Below are 14,861 nucleotides of genomic sequence, written 5' to 3'. Positions count from 1 at the left end.
ACAGTTATTGGGTCTTACAGAGACTTAGAAGAGGTAACTTAATTCACTTTTTATGTTTTTTTTTGATGCAACCTAGATTTCACAAATAAGAGTGCTTATAAAAACAGACTTCACTCACAAATGGAATGCCTAACTTACAACCTAAACTACTTCTGAAGATATTTTTCAGGTTTCTTCACAAGTATTGTTTGATTAAAGTTTCTGTGGCATTTGGCCTGATTGAAATCATAACTATAGCTCAGCCACAAATGAGAAAAGCAGAGATGCTGTTGGGTGTTTCTGGTGTGGGGTACAAGTTTATATTTGACTGTAAGACTGTAATGTAATAAACTGGGCTGACATCATCTGGCCTGTGTACCAGAGGGGAAAATTAACCATTCTGTTGGTTTGTACATTTTTACGTGTACAAAATTGGTGTAGGCCAGGGATTGTTGTCAATGCTTGTCAGGCCAGAAATATAATGTAGGTCAACAAAATAGATTTCTTTTGTTTTTGTTTGAGCATGGTATTTATAAAAGTTTAAAAGGAAAGGGTTTGTTATTGTAATCTAAATATTTTCTAAAGTTGAATTTTCGTTATATTCTTAATATTTATGTGAGATTCATTCCCAGAAATAGTGTTTTACTGTGGATCCCAATTCCCAAAATAAATATATATTCTTCAAATGCTTGACAAAAATTTGCTATTGTTATCTTGTTTTGTAGTTAAATATTTTGTGTGCTAAATCTAGAGAATCATTCCACATTCAAACTAAACAATACACCTTACTGTAAAGCATAAAAATACATTCATGGATTTGTTTTACATATTTCAGTAATATACTGCTGGAAATGCACTTTCAAACCCTTTTTACACTTTGGACAATAATTAAAAAAAAAACGAAAGGACTTTTATATTATTAAGTTTGTTGCATTTTATGAATGGAGACACGTCATTTTTACATGCTGTGATGGCTAACACTTTAGATGCATATTTTGCATATGACTGTTTCCCTAGGTTAGGTCAGCGTTGTGCATGTTGAACTGCAGGACTCTCTGCATATTGGAATTAATTTATGAATTTGTCTTGGGAATTATTACATATTGCTGTTGTTATATTAGTTTATGTAAAATGCTAATTTAAATAAAATGGTACCATCTATGAGCATCCTGAGCAACTATATTACACTTCTGGTTTGTTTTGAGTGGTAACTACTACCTGCTGCAGTGCTGACACTGCCCTCTAGGCTGGGTGTGTGTCATTGCCTCCCCATGCTGTCTGAGCATGCCATGTTCTCACCACAACCCAACAGTGTCAAACCATGCCACACGGTGGGCTGCCCCAGATTCCTGGCCGACCCGAGAGACACCTGACGTGGTTAGTAGCCGTTTTAGCATGTTACATAAGGTGAGCCATTTCATTTTATACAACACTGTGTGTTCGTGCTCAGCTTGTAAATCTGTTAAAAACAGTTTGGAAGATGGAGACGAACTACTGCAGCTGTTACTGTCCAGGTGTGTAGATTTGACAATGGAGAAGTTGTTGGTTTACAGATGACCATTGGTCTTGACTTGTGTACTACTTGTCACGTAAATACTAATTGTTGTGTGGGCTGGTTATGACTTTGGTAGTCTCACCTGTAAATGGTACAGGTACTACATAAAGTGTGAAAAACGCAGAGACCAAGGTGCTGTAGGGAGAAAGCGACTGTCTGGGGGGTTGCTGGCAGCCCCTGTGTCCTGGAATGTGCCAAGGCTTGTTTTTGGGATGGGACACTATGACCTCAGGCTGTGGGATGGGTGGGTGCGACCTGTCTCACAGAGAGAGAGTGAGGGAGAGAGAGAAATACAGTAGACGAGAGAAGACCAAGACTAACAACTATAATCAGATCATGGCCAATTAATTTGGATGCTTTTTACAACTGTCCTGGCATCTGTTTTCAAAAGCGAGAGGATTAAGTCAAGTGCTTGTTTATGTGCTATTTAATTATGTGACTGATATGCCGTCCACTCTTGATCGCAGGCAAATATCTCTTTTACTCTGCTCCCCAGAGAGGAGTGAAAGAGAAACATCGAGGGGAATGCTGTTTCTTTAAGAGAGGGAGAGAGAGCAAGAGAAAGGGAGGGACCTCTTTGCCCTCCAGAAACCAGGAAGGGAATTGAGTTGATCTGCTGCTGCTTGGTTAGCGCATACGGGGCTTTGAGCAGCACGACAGTTAGAGAGCTCCAGAGAGGAGGAGAGGAGGGCTGAGCTAACCCACAACAAGCAGCACCACGGCCATTACAGGTGAGCTAAAGGCACCCCCTGGTTACCCCCCGCTGTCTGCCCAGGGCCTGTCGACCGGAGGGAGTGGGCATAGTAGGAGAGGAGAATGTAATGAGGGAGGGGGACAGAAGGGGGGGTGGAGTGGGTGGGGGGGGGGGGGGACGCAGTCAGTAGTTATGGTTGTGTTTTCATTTCTGCTAAACTACTTATCTGATTCCTGCTCTTACCTTTTGGGGTTGCTATGATAAAGTTTTATTTGGTGTGTTTGAGGCGTTAACTTTTCAGGCAGGTGGGAGCATTTAGGGGAGGGGGGGATGGGGGGGGTTCTGAACAAGAGGAAGGAGGAACCAAACAATTCTATAGGACAAGGTACCATGACAAGCGAATTACAATAACTTTTCAGGTTCAGGTGTCATTCACAGCATGACTGCTTGGAAGAAAAAGTTACAAGCAATGTGTGTTACATATATTTTTCTGTGTTTATCATTCTTTCCTGCTGGTTTGGATTTTATCAGAATATGAGTAATTAGGTCAGGAGTCTTGAAGTATGTTTAGAACGTAGACTGAGTGGTTGTGTCAGCCCTGGTGTTTGGCAGTAGCTGTGACAGTTTTGCTTGAGATAATTTTTTCGTATGCAGCACGGCCCTGTTTGATGGCTGGTCTGTACTTTTAATACCTGGCATTCTGCTAGCAACATACTGTAGTGTATAATTCAGCCCTGAGTGCTTACGTTGGAACAGGCTAGGAGAAGTGGGGGTGGCAAGGGGCAGAAACCTGGGACTCGTAGTTCGCCTCATGGGCTGAGTAGCAGGTCAAATAGCATTTATGGACTCCATATCCCAGAGTGCCTTGCCCTTGGCCATACAGGAAAGGGAACAGCCGCCAGCCTATCCCAGCAAGGAGGTGTGGTGAGTGACTGACTGTCAAGCCAATCATGGAAGAGGAAGAGATGCCAGGGCAGTGGGCTGAAAATAGAGGGGGCTGGTAGGTGTCTGCTTGTGTGGGATCAGGCAAGGGCTTGTCTGTATGACTAGGGCCACTCTGAAGTTTCCTGTCTGCAAAAGCTCTAGTACTGAGGCAGCAGGCAGGGCCCTGCCCAGACACGGAGACAGGAGAGCAGGCAGGCAGGGGAGCTGGACAGGGCCTGGGGACAGGACACACACTTCTGCCCAGCTGGTAAGAGCTCAAACTGCACACTCCCCTGACACTAAGGAGAGAAAACGAGGAGGGGGAGAGACCAGGATATGTGTGAGGAAGAGTGAGCAATAGAAGGGGCTTGGTGGAGTTCAGAGTTCCTGAATTAATTCCAAATAAAAGAAGAGATGGTAAAATAGGACAGTTCTCGGAGCTGGTAGATCACATCTTGTTTAGAGAAACTGTTTACACTGTTAACCCTTTACTTCCACTGATTGTTTGAAATGAGGATTGTTGTTAATTGTCTGCAGTAGCGGGATTGTGTATAATGTCAACGGTTTTAATACTGTTAATGTTGAAGACTAGGATGCTCTGTGTTTCCACACCTGTGATGGGAAGGATGAAAATGTGACACCTCTTGTGGACGATTTCACCTCATTAGTGAATTATAGTGAACGAGCCGCCATAACACAGAGTAGCACATGGAACCTTGAACAACTGGAAAATGTGCCCACTGCCCCCGGGAACGGCTGTATTTGTTTATTCACTTTCAGTTCTTCTCCCAGGCTGCCCACACCCTCCATTTTAGTTATTCTCCTAACCCATCTCACCTGAACTAGCCCCCTTGGCATTGTTATCTGTAACACAACATCATTTAGCCCACAGTCTCTGCTTGTCCGTTGGTGGTTTTCGAAAGGCGTAGCAGGAAGCGTAACCTTTTTTCCTTCTAATTCACGAATCCATGTTCTGTAACCCATACTTGTTGGACTTGTTTTGAAGTGTGCGGGCACAGTGAGAGAGAAGAGGATGCCCAGACTGGGAAGTGTTTGGTTAGCTTTCAGCGGCTATTTTAAATATGATTAATTCTGTCACATGTTCGTACGTTTTGATGTGCTTAAATGACTTATGCCACTGCTGAGTACATATTGCAAAAGGCTTCTCTCTTTCAGCCTGAGTAAATTCCACAGAGGTTAAGTTGGGACACTCCAAGTTACCCACAATAGCATCCAGGGGAATTGCAGGGGACTTCAGTGCCTGTGGGTAGGCCCTAGACACCACCCATCAATTTGGTGGTGAGCATGTTACAGATGATATTCCTGTATGTTGTGCACCATTTTGCCCCAAACTAGCAGGTCCACAGCGACACGAGACAGGTTTCTTTCTATTACACCTCCCTAGCTTTGGGAGTGTTTTGGGGGTAATGTTGCTTTTGGGTGGTACAAAAAAAAATCTAAAAGCTGACCCCTTATTAAGGCTGAACTCCCTTTGTCAGCAGCTCCATGTCCCAGTGGTCCTGGCCCAAGCAGGCACAGACGGAGCTCTGTGTCGTGTTGTTGTGGAGTCCACAGGGTGTGATGGGGGCCGTTCTAGCCCTGCTGCCTTATGAAGCGGCTCACACAACCTGATCAAATTAGGGACGAGAGGCAGCCCGGGGGTTACACTGGGCTGTTAGGTCGCGCATATGACTTCACTTTTTACATGGTTTAGTCGGACATGGGGTGTGTTGTTTCCACGGTAGCACACGTTTCCAGTTGTGGTTGTTTCAACGATTGTCTGAGAGGTCCCATGCTGAACGCTGCCACTGCACAGGGATAGAAGGAAGTTAGCCAACCTCTCCTGTGATCATCAGAGCAGACTGAAGGGGAAGTGGGCGATGTGGTCGGCCTGGCCGACCGGCGGGGGCACAGTATCAGAGAGACAGAGAGAGAGAGAGAGAGAGAGAGAGAGAGAGAGATGGTCATCTGATAACAGAGCGGGTTCTGTTACATGCCTGTCACAGACACAGGAAGTCCTCTGCCCACAATGCATGGCGGCATGCACAGAATGGCGCAGGGCTAAGGGGAAGAGGCTACTCATGCCTGACCAGTGAACTGTGCGTAGCTAACAGCCTTTTAGGGGTTCTGTTGTTTTTAGTGCCACGTGTGAGTTTGGTTCTACTACTCCCTGACTGGCAGTAGCGTGCAGTTACGGAGTGAAACCCCTAGCAGCAGAAGAGCTTGTGTCTCCGTCTGGAACACCGCTGCCAGATGTGGAGGGCTGTTTCTGGACCAGCTAGGTCAGGCAGGAGGAGGGAGGCAAGACGAGCCAAGTGGAGCCTTCACTTTGGTTTACTTTACTACGAGGAGGGGGATGGTACAGAGGAGCCATTTGGTAGCTAGTGATTCCCAACAGTGGCTCTCCAGCTAGCTCTTTTTGTCTGAGTTAATGGTACCTTAAAGGAAATGATAGACCGACCCTATAAATCTCCCACTTCCTGTTTCACTAAACATTTACTGCCAATACCCGATACCGGTGCTTTATATGTAAGGATGTCTAACACCTGCTGTTAAGCGTTTTTTACTCACAGTCCCTAGTTTAGTGGCACATCCAATTTCCAGTATTCCGGGTGTTAATATTAAGGCTGAGTTTGTTCAAGATCACCTCGCCCACTACCTTTCAGCCAGGAGCATTGTGTCTGATTTTTGGCAGCTGTCAAGCGGCGCAGCTCAGCCCCGCAACTTCAGTTTTATCAGTTGCTCGCCCTCTTCCTGCTTGCTCCCAATACAGCCAATCGGGTTTCCTATCCGAGCGGCCTGGCTGTAATGACTCACAGTCACACTAGGCCGGGCAGTCTCAGCCTCAGTCAGAATCCTGTTCTTCTTGGAACTTGCCAGCCCCTGCCCCCCCCCCCCCCCACCCCCCCTCCCCATAGCATTTCTGATTATCCTGTAATATCCTCTGTGACTTGACCTTGAACCCTGTTGACCCCGGTCCAGTGATTTCCTTTCTCTGGGCAGCCTATGCTCCAATCACTAATCACCAGGGGGGCTGGGCTAAGCCTGTGACAGTGAGCCAGGGAACGACAACTTGCTTGAACTTTGCTATCTATATAACCCACCCTGCGCTTCTTGTTGTTAGGCTGCTCTGTTGTGGCCCTTCCGCTCTAGGTGGAGTTGTTCTCTGATATGCCACCGATCCCCTACACACTTGTGGTGCTTGTTCTGATAAGGATGCTTGTTTTTCGGGTCTCTGTGTTGCTCCTTTCAACTGCATAGTTAGGGTGTTTACCGCTCTTAGAAAGCATCCGAGTCAATAAACTGATAGCTTGTGTGACACTCATCCTGATCGTTGTAATACTCCAGGAATGAATGCTATGTGTCAGCCAATGACTGGAGATCCTATTATACAAGTCCCATTTGACCTAAGGTTATATTTCTAGTAAAACGCAGCACCCAGTTTATAAAAGATTTTATTACTGCCAGTAGAATACACGGGTGTATTTGTCTGAAGAGAGCCGTCTACAAGAGAAGCCCTTGGATCACACGGTGTTAAAGAAAAGCCACATGGATGACGAGTTTGGATAAAAACTGAAACAAAGTGGACGTTCAGCCCAGGGAGTCTTGCATTGGATCATCCCCTGAAATCTAATCTGGATAGCTGCTCTCACTGTTTGCCGCACGCGCTGTGGCGTTAGGCTTGAGTGGCGGTGAGGTTGGGGGTGGGGTCTGCGGCAGGAAGCAGTGGTTTGACTTGCAAAGTAGCACCCTCCGCATATGGAATGGGCCCTGGTATAACAGGCGGGCAGCGCCGGGTCAGTGGCAGCCCTGGGAGCTGAGACGCTGGGGACACGGTGGTGCTACGGCCTTTGTCACCCAGAGCCCATGAATAAGTGATGAGGAATGTTTCGAGCCACGAGGAGGTGTCAGGATCAGGTTTGTTTGCACTCTTTCTTTCTCTTTCTTACGGGCTGGTTGTGAGTTGTCCCTGGCCCGGGTCTGTTCTCTTTCTTTCCCCAGGACCAGGTGCATCGCATGGAGGTGGCTGGGCTATATGGGGGGCCAAGGAAGCTGACTGGAACTCTTCTCAGCTTCCTCAGCCTTGGTCAGAGCTGTGTGTCCCAGGGTCAGGCGTGTGGATAACGTGTTCACCAGGGGCCAGCCCCGTAGCATCCATTAGAGCAGGTTGACTCTGCTTGAGTCTCTGGGCTCGCCCAGGATCTATTTTCAACCTGTGAAGGACAAAGACTGTTAGCCGTGTGGTTGCCCTAACTGACTTTCTGTCTCTCTTTCTCTCTCGCTGCTCTTGCTGCCCTCGCTGCCCTCGCTGCCCTCGCTCCCCTCCCTCAGTATATTCAAATGAGAGGTGGAGGATAATAAAATGTGCCCGTGCCATGTCAGACAAGGCCGTTTGATCAGAAAACAATGGGAGTTTGTAGTGCTGGTGTGGTGTGACCAGGTGTCCGTCAGAATGGTCTAGTTTGAATGGAGAAAGAGACCGGGCTAACCGAGTTGGAGCCAAAATGAAAGTGATAAAAGTGTGTCATGAATAAATGATCCATGGTGCTCTACACTGTGGATCCGGTAGGACAGGCATTTTGGCGTGTGCCAGCTTGTTTTGTTTTAAGGTTTACCATCAGACAATTGTGTTTTTATGTCAGACACATGAGGTCACGTGATTGACAGGTTAAGTATTTCCACACCTGTCAACAGTACTGAAGGTCTGGGGTTAACAGCAGAGTGCAGTTGGGTTCGCAGCACCGCCCAAAAGTTGACTTATCAGCCAGCGTTTGCTGAAGTATGACCGGTGGTTAGTGCTGTCACCCTGCCAGATCCCTAGGTGTGGAGGGAGGAGTTGCATTGTGGGTTGTGGGAGGGAGCGCGGGAGAGGCAGCCAGGTTGAGCAGGTCTAGTATACATACCAGGAGGCTCGGTGTGTAGGAATGTCATCTGAGTGTGTTGCTCTTCTAGAGAATAATCTGCCTGGACTCACCCCCTGCTGGGTCTCCCTGGCAGATGGAGGGGGGTGGCTTTTGCATGCGTCCATGTGAGCAAGTGCCTGTGTGCGTGTGTGCCTGTGTGCGTGTGTGTGTGTGTGTGTAAATGGACAAATCACTGAGGGCTTGCGTGGCCGAGACCCCTCCCCCTCGTGGGCAGGCTGCAGTCGATCATTTTAATCTCCCCCCCACACGTGAGTGAGGGGACAGCCTTTCCTGAAACTTGGCACACAGCACAGGGTGGGGTAACCGGCTCAGACCGGATTGACAACCTCCCTTTTTAATACTGTTCCCTTGCAGCTTGTGCATGTCCTCCTCTTCCTCCTCCAGTGTTTTTTTTCCATGGGGTCTGTGACTAGCAGCCCCCCCATCCCCGCCCTCTCCGAACTGACAAAGAGAGACGCACACCCTACTCCTCCCATCATGTACTATGATCCTCCCTGCTCTCCCTCAAACTGCCCTTCACTCTCTCTCTCTCTCTCTCTCTCTCTCTCTCTCAGGGCAATTGGTTCAGCAGTGAACCAACACATCTAGCATCCCAGATACAACAGATGACAGCTAATTCAACACTATGTATGGAAGCTGTGGTCCAGAAAGGATGTATGCCATAGCTATACTGTTTCCTATCGGACTGGTCTGTGAACACTAAGTCAGCCAACGGCTGCTAGCCGGTGAAATGAATGGCATCTGTGTGTTCTTCGGTGGTGATGGTACAAGATGGCTCACCTCCACGTTCTTTAATGGGCTTCAGGGCCTGGCACTGGGGAGGACTGTTGCCATTGGGTATTGACAGAGAAATCAAACACTTCTGCAAAGCTTGGGTTATTCAGCTCCACTGACCAGTAAGAACACTAATGCCATTTAATAGTAATTAGATTGACAGTATCAGCTATCAAACCCGTCGTTATTTGTTACTGGCTACATTATTGGGGATATTTGCGAGCAGCATTTCCCTCCAACACAGCACCGTCAGCCAGCAGAAATGACTGCCTCACATCACTTTAATAATAACCCCCTAGCCTCGGCGCCTCTCTTAGATCTGGGTTCGCGGAAGAATCACAAAGAAACGACAGACTAGCCTACCATGTGGGCCGTTACCGGGGTGTTTGTGTAATACCTACCCAGTCCCAGTTGGACGTCTGTACGTCTCAAAGACTGACAACTGACGCTCCTCCTCCTCTCTTCCAGACAGGCAGACGGACAGACGGCAGGACGGACACGCGGGCGGCGGCTGTGATTGGCGGCTCGGCGGCAAGCTGGTGGAAGATGTCGTCAGGAGCCGGCGGGAGGGGAGGGCGGCGGCTCAGGGGTACAGGGGCTGGGGGAGGAGGGGAGGCAGCGGAGGAGGGCCCCGTGGGAATCCCCTTCCCCGAGCACAGCGCCGACATCCTGGGAGGCCTCAACAAGCAGCGCCTCAGTGGCCTGCTGTGCGACGTGCTCCTGGTCACCCAAGAGAGGGAGTACCCTGCCCACCGTTCGGTCTTGGCCTCCTGCAGCTCCTACTTCCACAAGCTGTTCACTTCGGGGCCCACTGCCGACCAGCAGAACATCTACTCTATTGACTTTGTGGCTGCCGATGCCCTGGGGGCCCTGCTGGACTTTGCCTACACGGCCACGCTGACCGTCAGCCACAGTACCGTCGGCGGGATTCTGGCCGCCGCCCGCCTCCTGGAGATCCCGCCCGTCCAGGAAGTCTGCACTCACCTGCTGGAAACCAAAGTGCTCTCCCCGCCGGTAAGCTGGTCGTCATGACGAGGCTAACCAACACCGTCAACAGTCTTGTCGTGTTTCTTTCCACCACGTGGCCTTTCATAGAGAGTCTGTCTGTGTGTTGAGCATGGATTCAAATACTGTCACTTAGCAAGCCATTTTATCAAATCCGACGTAAACCGGGGAGCAGCATTGTTGAATATGGAAACAAATAACAAAGCAATCTCTCGCCCCTATTTATGTGAAATGCTGAGGGATGGCACTGTGTTAACTTAACCACTCGTAAATTCATGGCGATTCCTGCAGTCAGCATGCCAACTGCACGCTCCCCAAGAACTTGAAACATCTTGGTCATTGTGTTGTGTGACAAAACTGCCCATTTTTAGTGGCCTTGTTTTTGGCCCAGATGTATAAGGACCATGCAGTTTAGCTTTGTGTCACCTGTTATGTCCATAAATAACTGGAAAGAAATTATTGTGCATGTGGAACATTTCTGAAAAAAAAAAATCTTAGCAAATGATAAATTAGATAATCTTAGTTGCAGTCATATTATTCTTTAGTGTATGTTTTTGTTTCCTAATTTACTTTGTCTATGAAACATTTTGTGAAATAGCTGTTTGCTTTCTGTTGTTGTTTTGGGATCACCTTCTGTACAACAAACTCATTAGCTCATATTCTAGAAGAATCCATGGGTACCTTTAATGCATTCATACTGTAGGTCTAAAACTGTATGTAACAACTAGTAAAATACAGGTTTTAGAAGTTAAAATGCAGATATTTGTGATGACCTACGTGGAAGTGCGGTCAAAGCGCTCTTGTTTTGATTAGTTAAAAGTGTTGTGTCGTAAGGCTAGTTCTGGATCGCCTTCCAACTGTACCACAAGACCACGTAACACACAAGCTCTGTCATCACGTTACGCCAAGAAACCAACTCTCAGTCGTCAGTCCTTTGTCTAGCCTTCACATAGTCAGCACACTTACATCCAACTCTTTATTAGTCTTACAAAACAACAATGTGATCTTTTCACACTGAGTCATGCTGAGCCAAGACAAGTTGCGGAGTCTCAGGACGGCGTGGTCAAGCAGACGTTTTCCATAGTCAAAGCACAGCCAGGCTGTAATGCCGACGTTCTGTGAAGCGTGTGGAACGGAATCAACCCAGTCATATTCGGGGTCATGCATGTTTGTCTCTGTTTCCTCGTAGGCGGGCAGTGAGCGAGAGGAGGACGACGACGACGAGGAGGAGGGGAAGGGGAATGGTCTGCGGGCCAGGGAGTATCTCGAGTCCTTCCAGAGGGGGGCCCAGTGGAGTAGCAGCTGCAGCACGCCAGAGCTCAGGGACATGCCCTCACACCTGCACTTTAACCACGGCAACGGGGCCCACAGCAACGGTGCCCCTGGTGGCCCTACTGAGTACTACGCTTCCCTGGCTCGCTCCCTGGCACATGCCCCCACGGTGGACCCAGAGGACGAGGACGAGGAGGACGAGGATGAGGGGGAGGCGGAGCACTCGGAGAGTGGCAGGGGAATGCTATCCTGGGCCAGGGGGAACGGAGGGGGGCCGGTCGCCCCGTTCTACGCCCCGGCCCAGAACGGACACTTCTACCTCCCCTTTGAGCCTAAACGGGACCCGGAGGACGAGGGGGACGAAGAGGGCGGGCGGGACGGGAAGGGTGGCTCGGCCAGCGCCCTCCTGCAGCAGATGATGGACTCCATCGAGAGGCAGAAGGAGCGGGCCGAAGCCGGAGAGGAGCCGGGGGAAGGGGAGGACCCAGACGTGGAGTTTTACTTGAATTACTTTAACAGCACGCACCACGAGGACCCCGCCACCTCCGCCATGTCAGAGGGACTGCTGCCACTCTGGGCGTCACGGGGAGGCTCCGGCCAAGAGAGGGGGGCAGGGGAGAGGGGAGGAAGAGTAGGAGAAGAGAGAGAAGTGGGGGTCGGCGGCGAGAGGAAGATGCGCTCCAAAGCCTTCCAGAAGTGCCCCATCTGCGCCAAGGTCATCCAGGGGGCGGGCAAGCTACCCCGCCACATTCGCACGCACACCGGAGAGAAGCCCTACGAGTGCGCCATCTGCAAAGTCCGCTTCACCAGGTGAGCCACCACAAGTACACTGCCCGCCCATGTCACATCGAGTCGAGGTCAGGTTGGAGGAGAAACGACTGCACTCGGCCGTATCCGAATGTTTGCTCGCTGTCCACTCACTCGCATGTCGTTGTCCTTAAAACCAAGTGAGAAACATTCTTGAAAGCGCGTTAAAGAAAAGCTCTCCAAGATGTCCTCTCAGTGTTTGATGATGTGGAACTTTTGGCCAAGACCTTTCAGGAAACTGTTAATCAGAGATTACCCGTTGAAAATATAATCTAGTGGATGGGGGTATCATAAACATGTTTTATGGAGATTGGGCTCATGGCAAAGTCCTGGAATGTTAAGGGGGGGGGTTATAAAAGAGGGTTGGGACACGTTATCTAGTTGGAGGCTGCTATAAACGTTCCTGTTCTGGGTAAAGGCAGGGGGATTACCACCGGTTGGGCCCTATCTGTGCCAGTGTAGTAATTTGAACTTGTGATCCCTGGTTTTCCTGATTATTGCCCGTGGCAGAGTAGACTCTCCACCCTCTCTTCCAGTCCCCAGCCCCTGCTCAGACCCGCCGGCTGCAGGCCACGCAGCACAACCCCGGCACTGTCTGACTGGTTTCCCCGTATTCAAGAACACTGTCTTTTCCATGAAGCCGTCCCCTTAATGAATTAATCAAGGGACTTGCATTGGAAATAGATGCACATGGAAATACCCAGGACCCTGTGTGTAGGCAGGCTGATCTAAATGTGCCTGTGTCTAAATGCAGCCTGTCGGCCGGGCAGTGGGAAAGGGGGTATTGTAATCTTAATCCTGTTTGATCAGGGTTAAGAGTGTGCCGCTCTAGTCCTGTAATAAATCACTCCTGTCCTCTAAATAATTCACCCTGTGTCAGTGTGTGGGCAGGGGGAGGTGTTCCTGTGTGGGAAGGGAGCGTCTTTGTCTTCATTTACTGTGGCTTTACGGTTCCACTGTGGTATGTCACTGTAGTAACCATACTGTTCCGTGTGTTACTTGTGTATGAATCTCTTTTGACTGTGCAGGTGTAAGAGTAACTTTTTTTTTGTTGGTGCATTTAAGCATTGGCAGAATTAGTGGCCCTACGTGGCTTCTGGCTCAGTAGTCTGAAGTCCTGAGATTTGGAAGGTATGGATGACAGACAAAGAGACATCAGACTGGCCGAGAGGCATTGGACCGATAATACCGCCACTGGACACCCAGACTGACGGACACCCAGACTGACGGACACCCAGACTGACGGACACCCAGACTGACGGACACCCAGACTGACGGACACCCAGACTGACAAAGACAAAAATCAATGACATTTGCGTTTCATTTATCTGATTTTCTACTCTTCAGCATTATAGGTCCTAGTCTTTGAAGGTAGCTGCACCAGGGACAGATTTCACCTGAGCTTAACCGCATTGAACCTTTAGCTCCCAGTCTTTGTGTGCTTTGAGAGGCAGTGTGGATAAAGATGTCATGTTTATGGCCTATCCTCATGTGACCTGGCTACCCCTGGAATGACTCCATCAGGTGTTAAAGTGAAGGAGATAAACACACGGAGACAAACAGCCTCCATAGTCCAGTCCATAGAAGAAAATAGAGAAATATTCATGCACTCGGAATAAGAGCATCTATTTCTATGATTACAAATTCCTTAAAATAGAAAATGTGTAAAGTAACACATAGTAGTGTAAAGTCAAAGTAGTGGAAAGTCATAATTTTTCCATCAGTGTAAACTAAAACATCATAGTTTTTTTTTTTACAGGCATACACTAAACAGAAATTATCATGGAAATCCATGCAAGACTGATTAAGTAGTGTTTTAATAGCTTGATATTGAAATGTACTTTCACAGATTCACAGTCCTACTGTACCAGTAAATTCCCCTCTGTATTCTTTGACTGAGCCTCTGTGTTTTCCCTCGGCAGGCAGGACAAGCTCAAGGTCCACATGCGGAAGCATACGGGAGAGAAGCCTTACCTGTGCGCGCAGTGTGGCGCTGCGTTCGCCCACAACTACGACCTGAAGAACCACATGCGCGTCCACACAGGCCTGCGCCCCTACCAGTGCTCCAGCTGCTTTAAGACTTTTGTGCGCTCAGACCACCTGCACCGCCACCTCAAGAAGGACGGGTGCAACGGTATCCCCTCCCGCCGGGGCCGAAAGCCTCGGGTGCGGGATCCCGGGTTCCTGGAGGCCGCCGTGGAGCTGGCGGAACCCGGCCCTCGGAGCGGCAGGGGGAGGCGGCGGATGGAGGCGGCTTCGACTGCGACGCCGGAGGAGGCCTCCAGATCCCATGCACACAGTCCTCAGCTCCAGCAGGCGGAGAGGGCAGGGGTGCCGGGGCCCTGAGACATGGAGGGACGCCGGGCCCCGTAGTCAGACTGGGCCCCTGGAGTCAGAAGGGTCTCCCGCCGAAACCTGAGAGAGAAAAAAAAAAACATGCTAAGGCAAACAAACAAAAACACAACTAACTATTCCTCTTTAAACCAAATCAGGGTGTCACAAATTTAATCTTTTATGTTTATTTTATCCCTTTGCTTTAGGAAACAGAATAGACACATAAGCACGAGTCAGTGTTTTGTTAAAGAGCAAATAACGCTTCAAATCACACACCCATGATGTTTCCTTTCTGGGTCATTTCTGTCTGATCAGGGTTTTTGTACTTTTGGCAAAAGTGCTTTAGCATTGTGCATAACAAAACCACAGAAAACCCTGAACAACTATGCAGTTCAAATCGTTTCTATTGGTTTTGACTTGAGAGGCTTCAACTATGAGGTGTCCCACACCTGCTGGTTGCTGCACGGGTGAACTGAGTCTGAGCTCTTATTCAGATGGGAAGCAACCAATCCGTTTTGTATTGTTTTGCAGTTCTAAAATGCACATGGACCATAGAAACGGTATTGTCACAATATGGCAATATATGCAAGAT

The 14,861-nt window shown here is 48.9% G+C and overlaps 1 protein-coding gene across 3 annotated transcripts; it reads left to right on the top strand.

The window, feature by feature from the left end:
• The first annotated feature begins 1,333 nt into the window (after positions 1-1,333).
• On the top strand, positions 1,334-14,354 carry zbtb7a (zinc finger and BTB domain containing 7a). 3 transcript variants are annotated; one of them, XM_013135015.4, is made up of 4 exons: positions 1,334-1,386; positions 9,320-9,865; positions 11,046-11,938; positions 13,858-14,354. In XM_013135015.4, exons 1-4 carry the CDS (start codon positions 1,375-1,377, stop codon positions 14,279-14,281), a joined length of 1,875 nt encoding a protein of 624 aa, XP_012990469.1. In that variant the 5' UTR covers positions 1,334-1,374; the 3' UTR covers positions 14,282-14,354. The 3 variants fall into 3 exon arrangements, with proteins under 3 accessions (XP_012990469.1, XP_012990468.1, XP_034149840.1); XM_013135014.4 differs by lacking the exon at positions 1,334-1,386 and adding an exon at positions 3,202-3,420; XM_034293949.1 differs by lacking the exon at positions 1,334-1,386 and adding an exon at positions 6,651-7,070.
• The last annotated feature ends 507 nt before the right edge of the window (positions 14,355-14,861 follow it).

Source organism: Esox lucius, chromosome 8 (assembly GCF_011004845.1).
Source record: "Esox lucius isolate fEsoLuc1 chromosome 8, fEsoLuc1.pri, whole genome shotgun sequence".
Taxonomy (NCBI): Eukaryota; Metazoa; Chordata; class Actinopteri; order Esociformes; family Esocidae; genus Esox; species Esox lucius.
This window is presented reverse-complemented; position numbering and strand designations above follow the sequence as displayed.

Excerpts from the sequence above, each read along its gene's own strand:
- zbtb7a (XM_013135014.4), top strand. The coding sequence starts at position 3,271 with ATGACTAGGGCCACTCTGAAGTTTCCTGTCTGCAAAAGCTCTAGTACT. Across the intron at positions 3,421-9,319 it reads CACACACTTCTGCCCAGCTG|ACAGGCAGACGGACAGACGG; the intron begins GTAAGAGCTCAA and ends CCTCTCTTCCAG. Across the intron at positions 11,939-13,857 it reads TGCAAAGTCCGCTTCACCAG|GCAGGACAAGCTCAAGGTCC; the intron begins GTGAGCCACCAC and ends TTCCCTCGGCAG.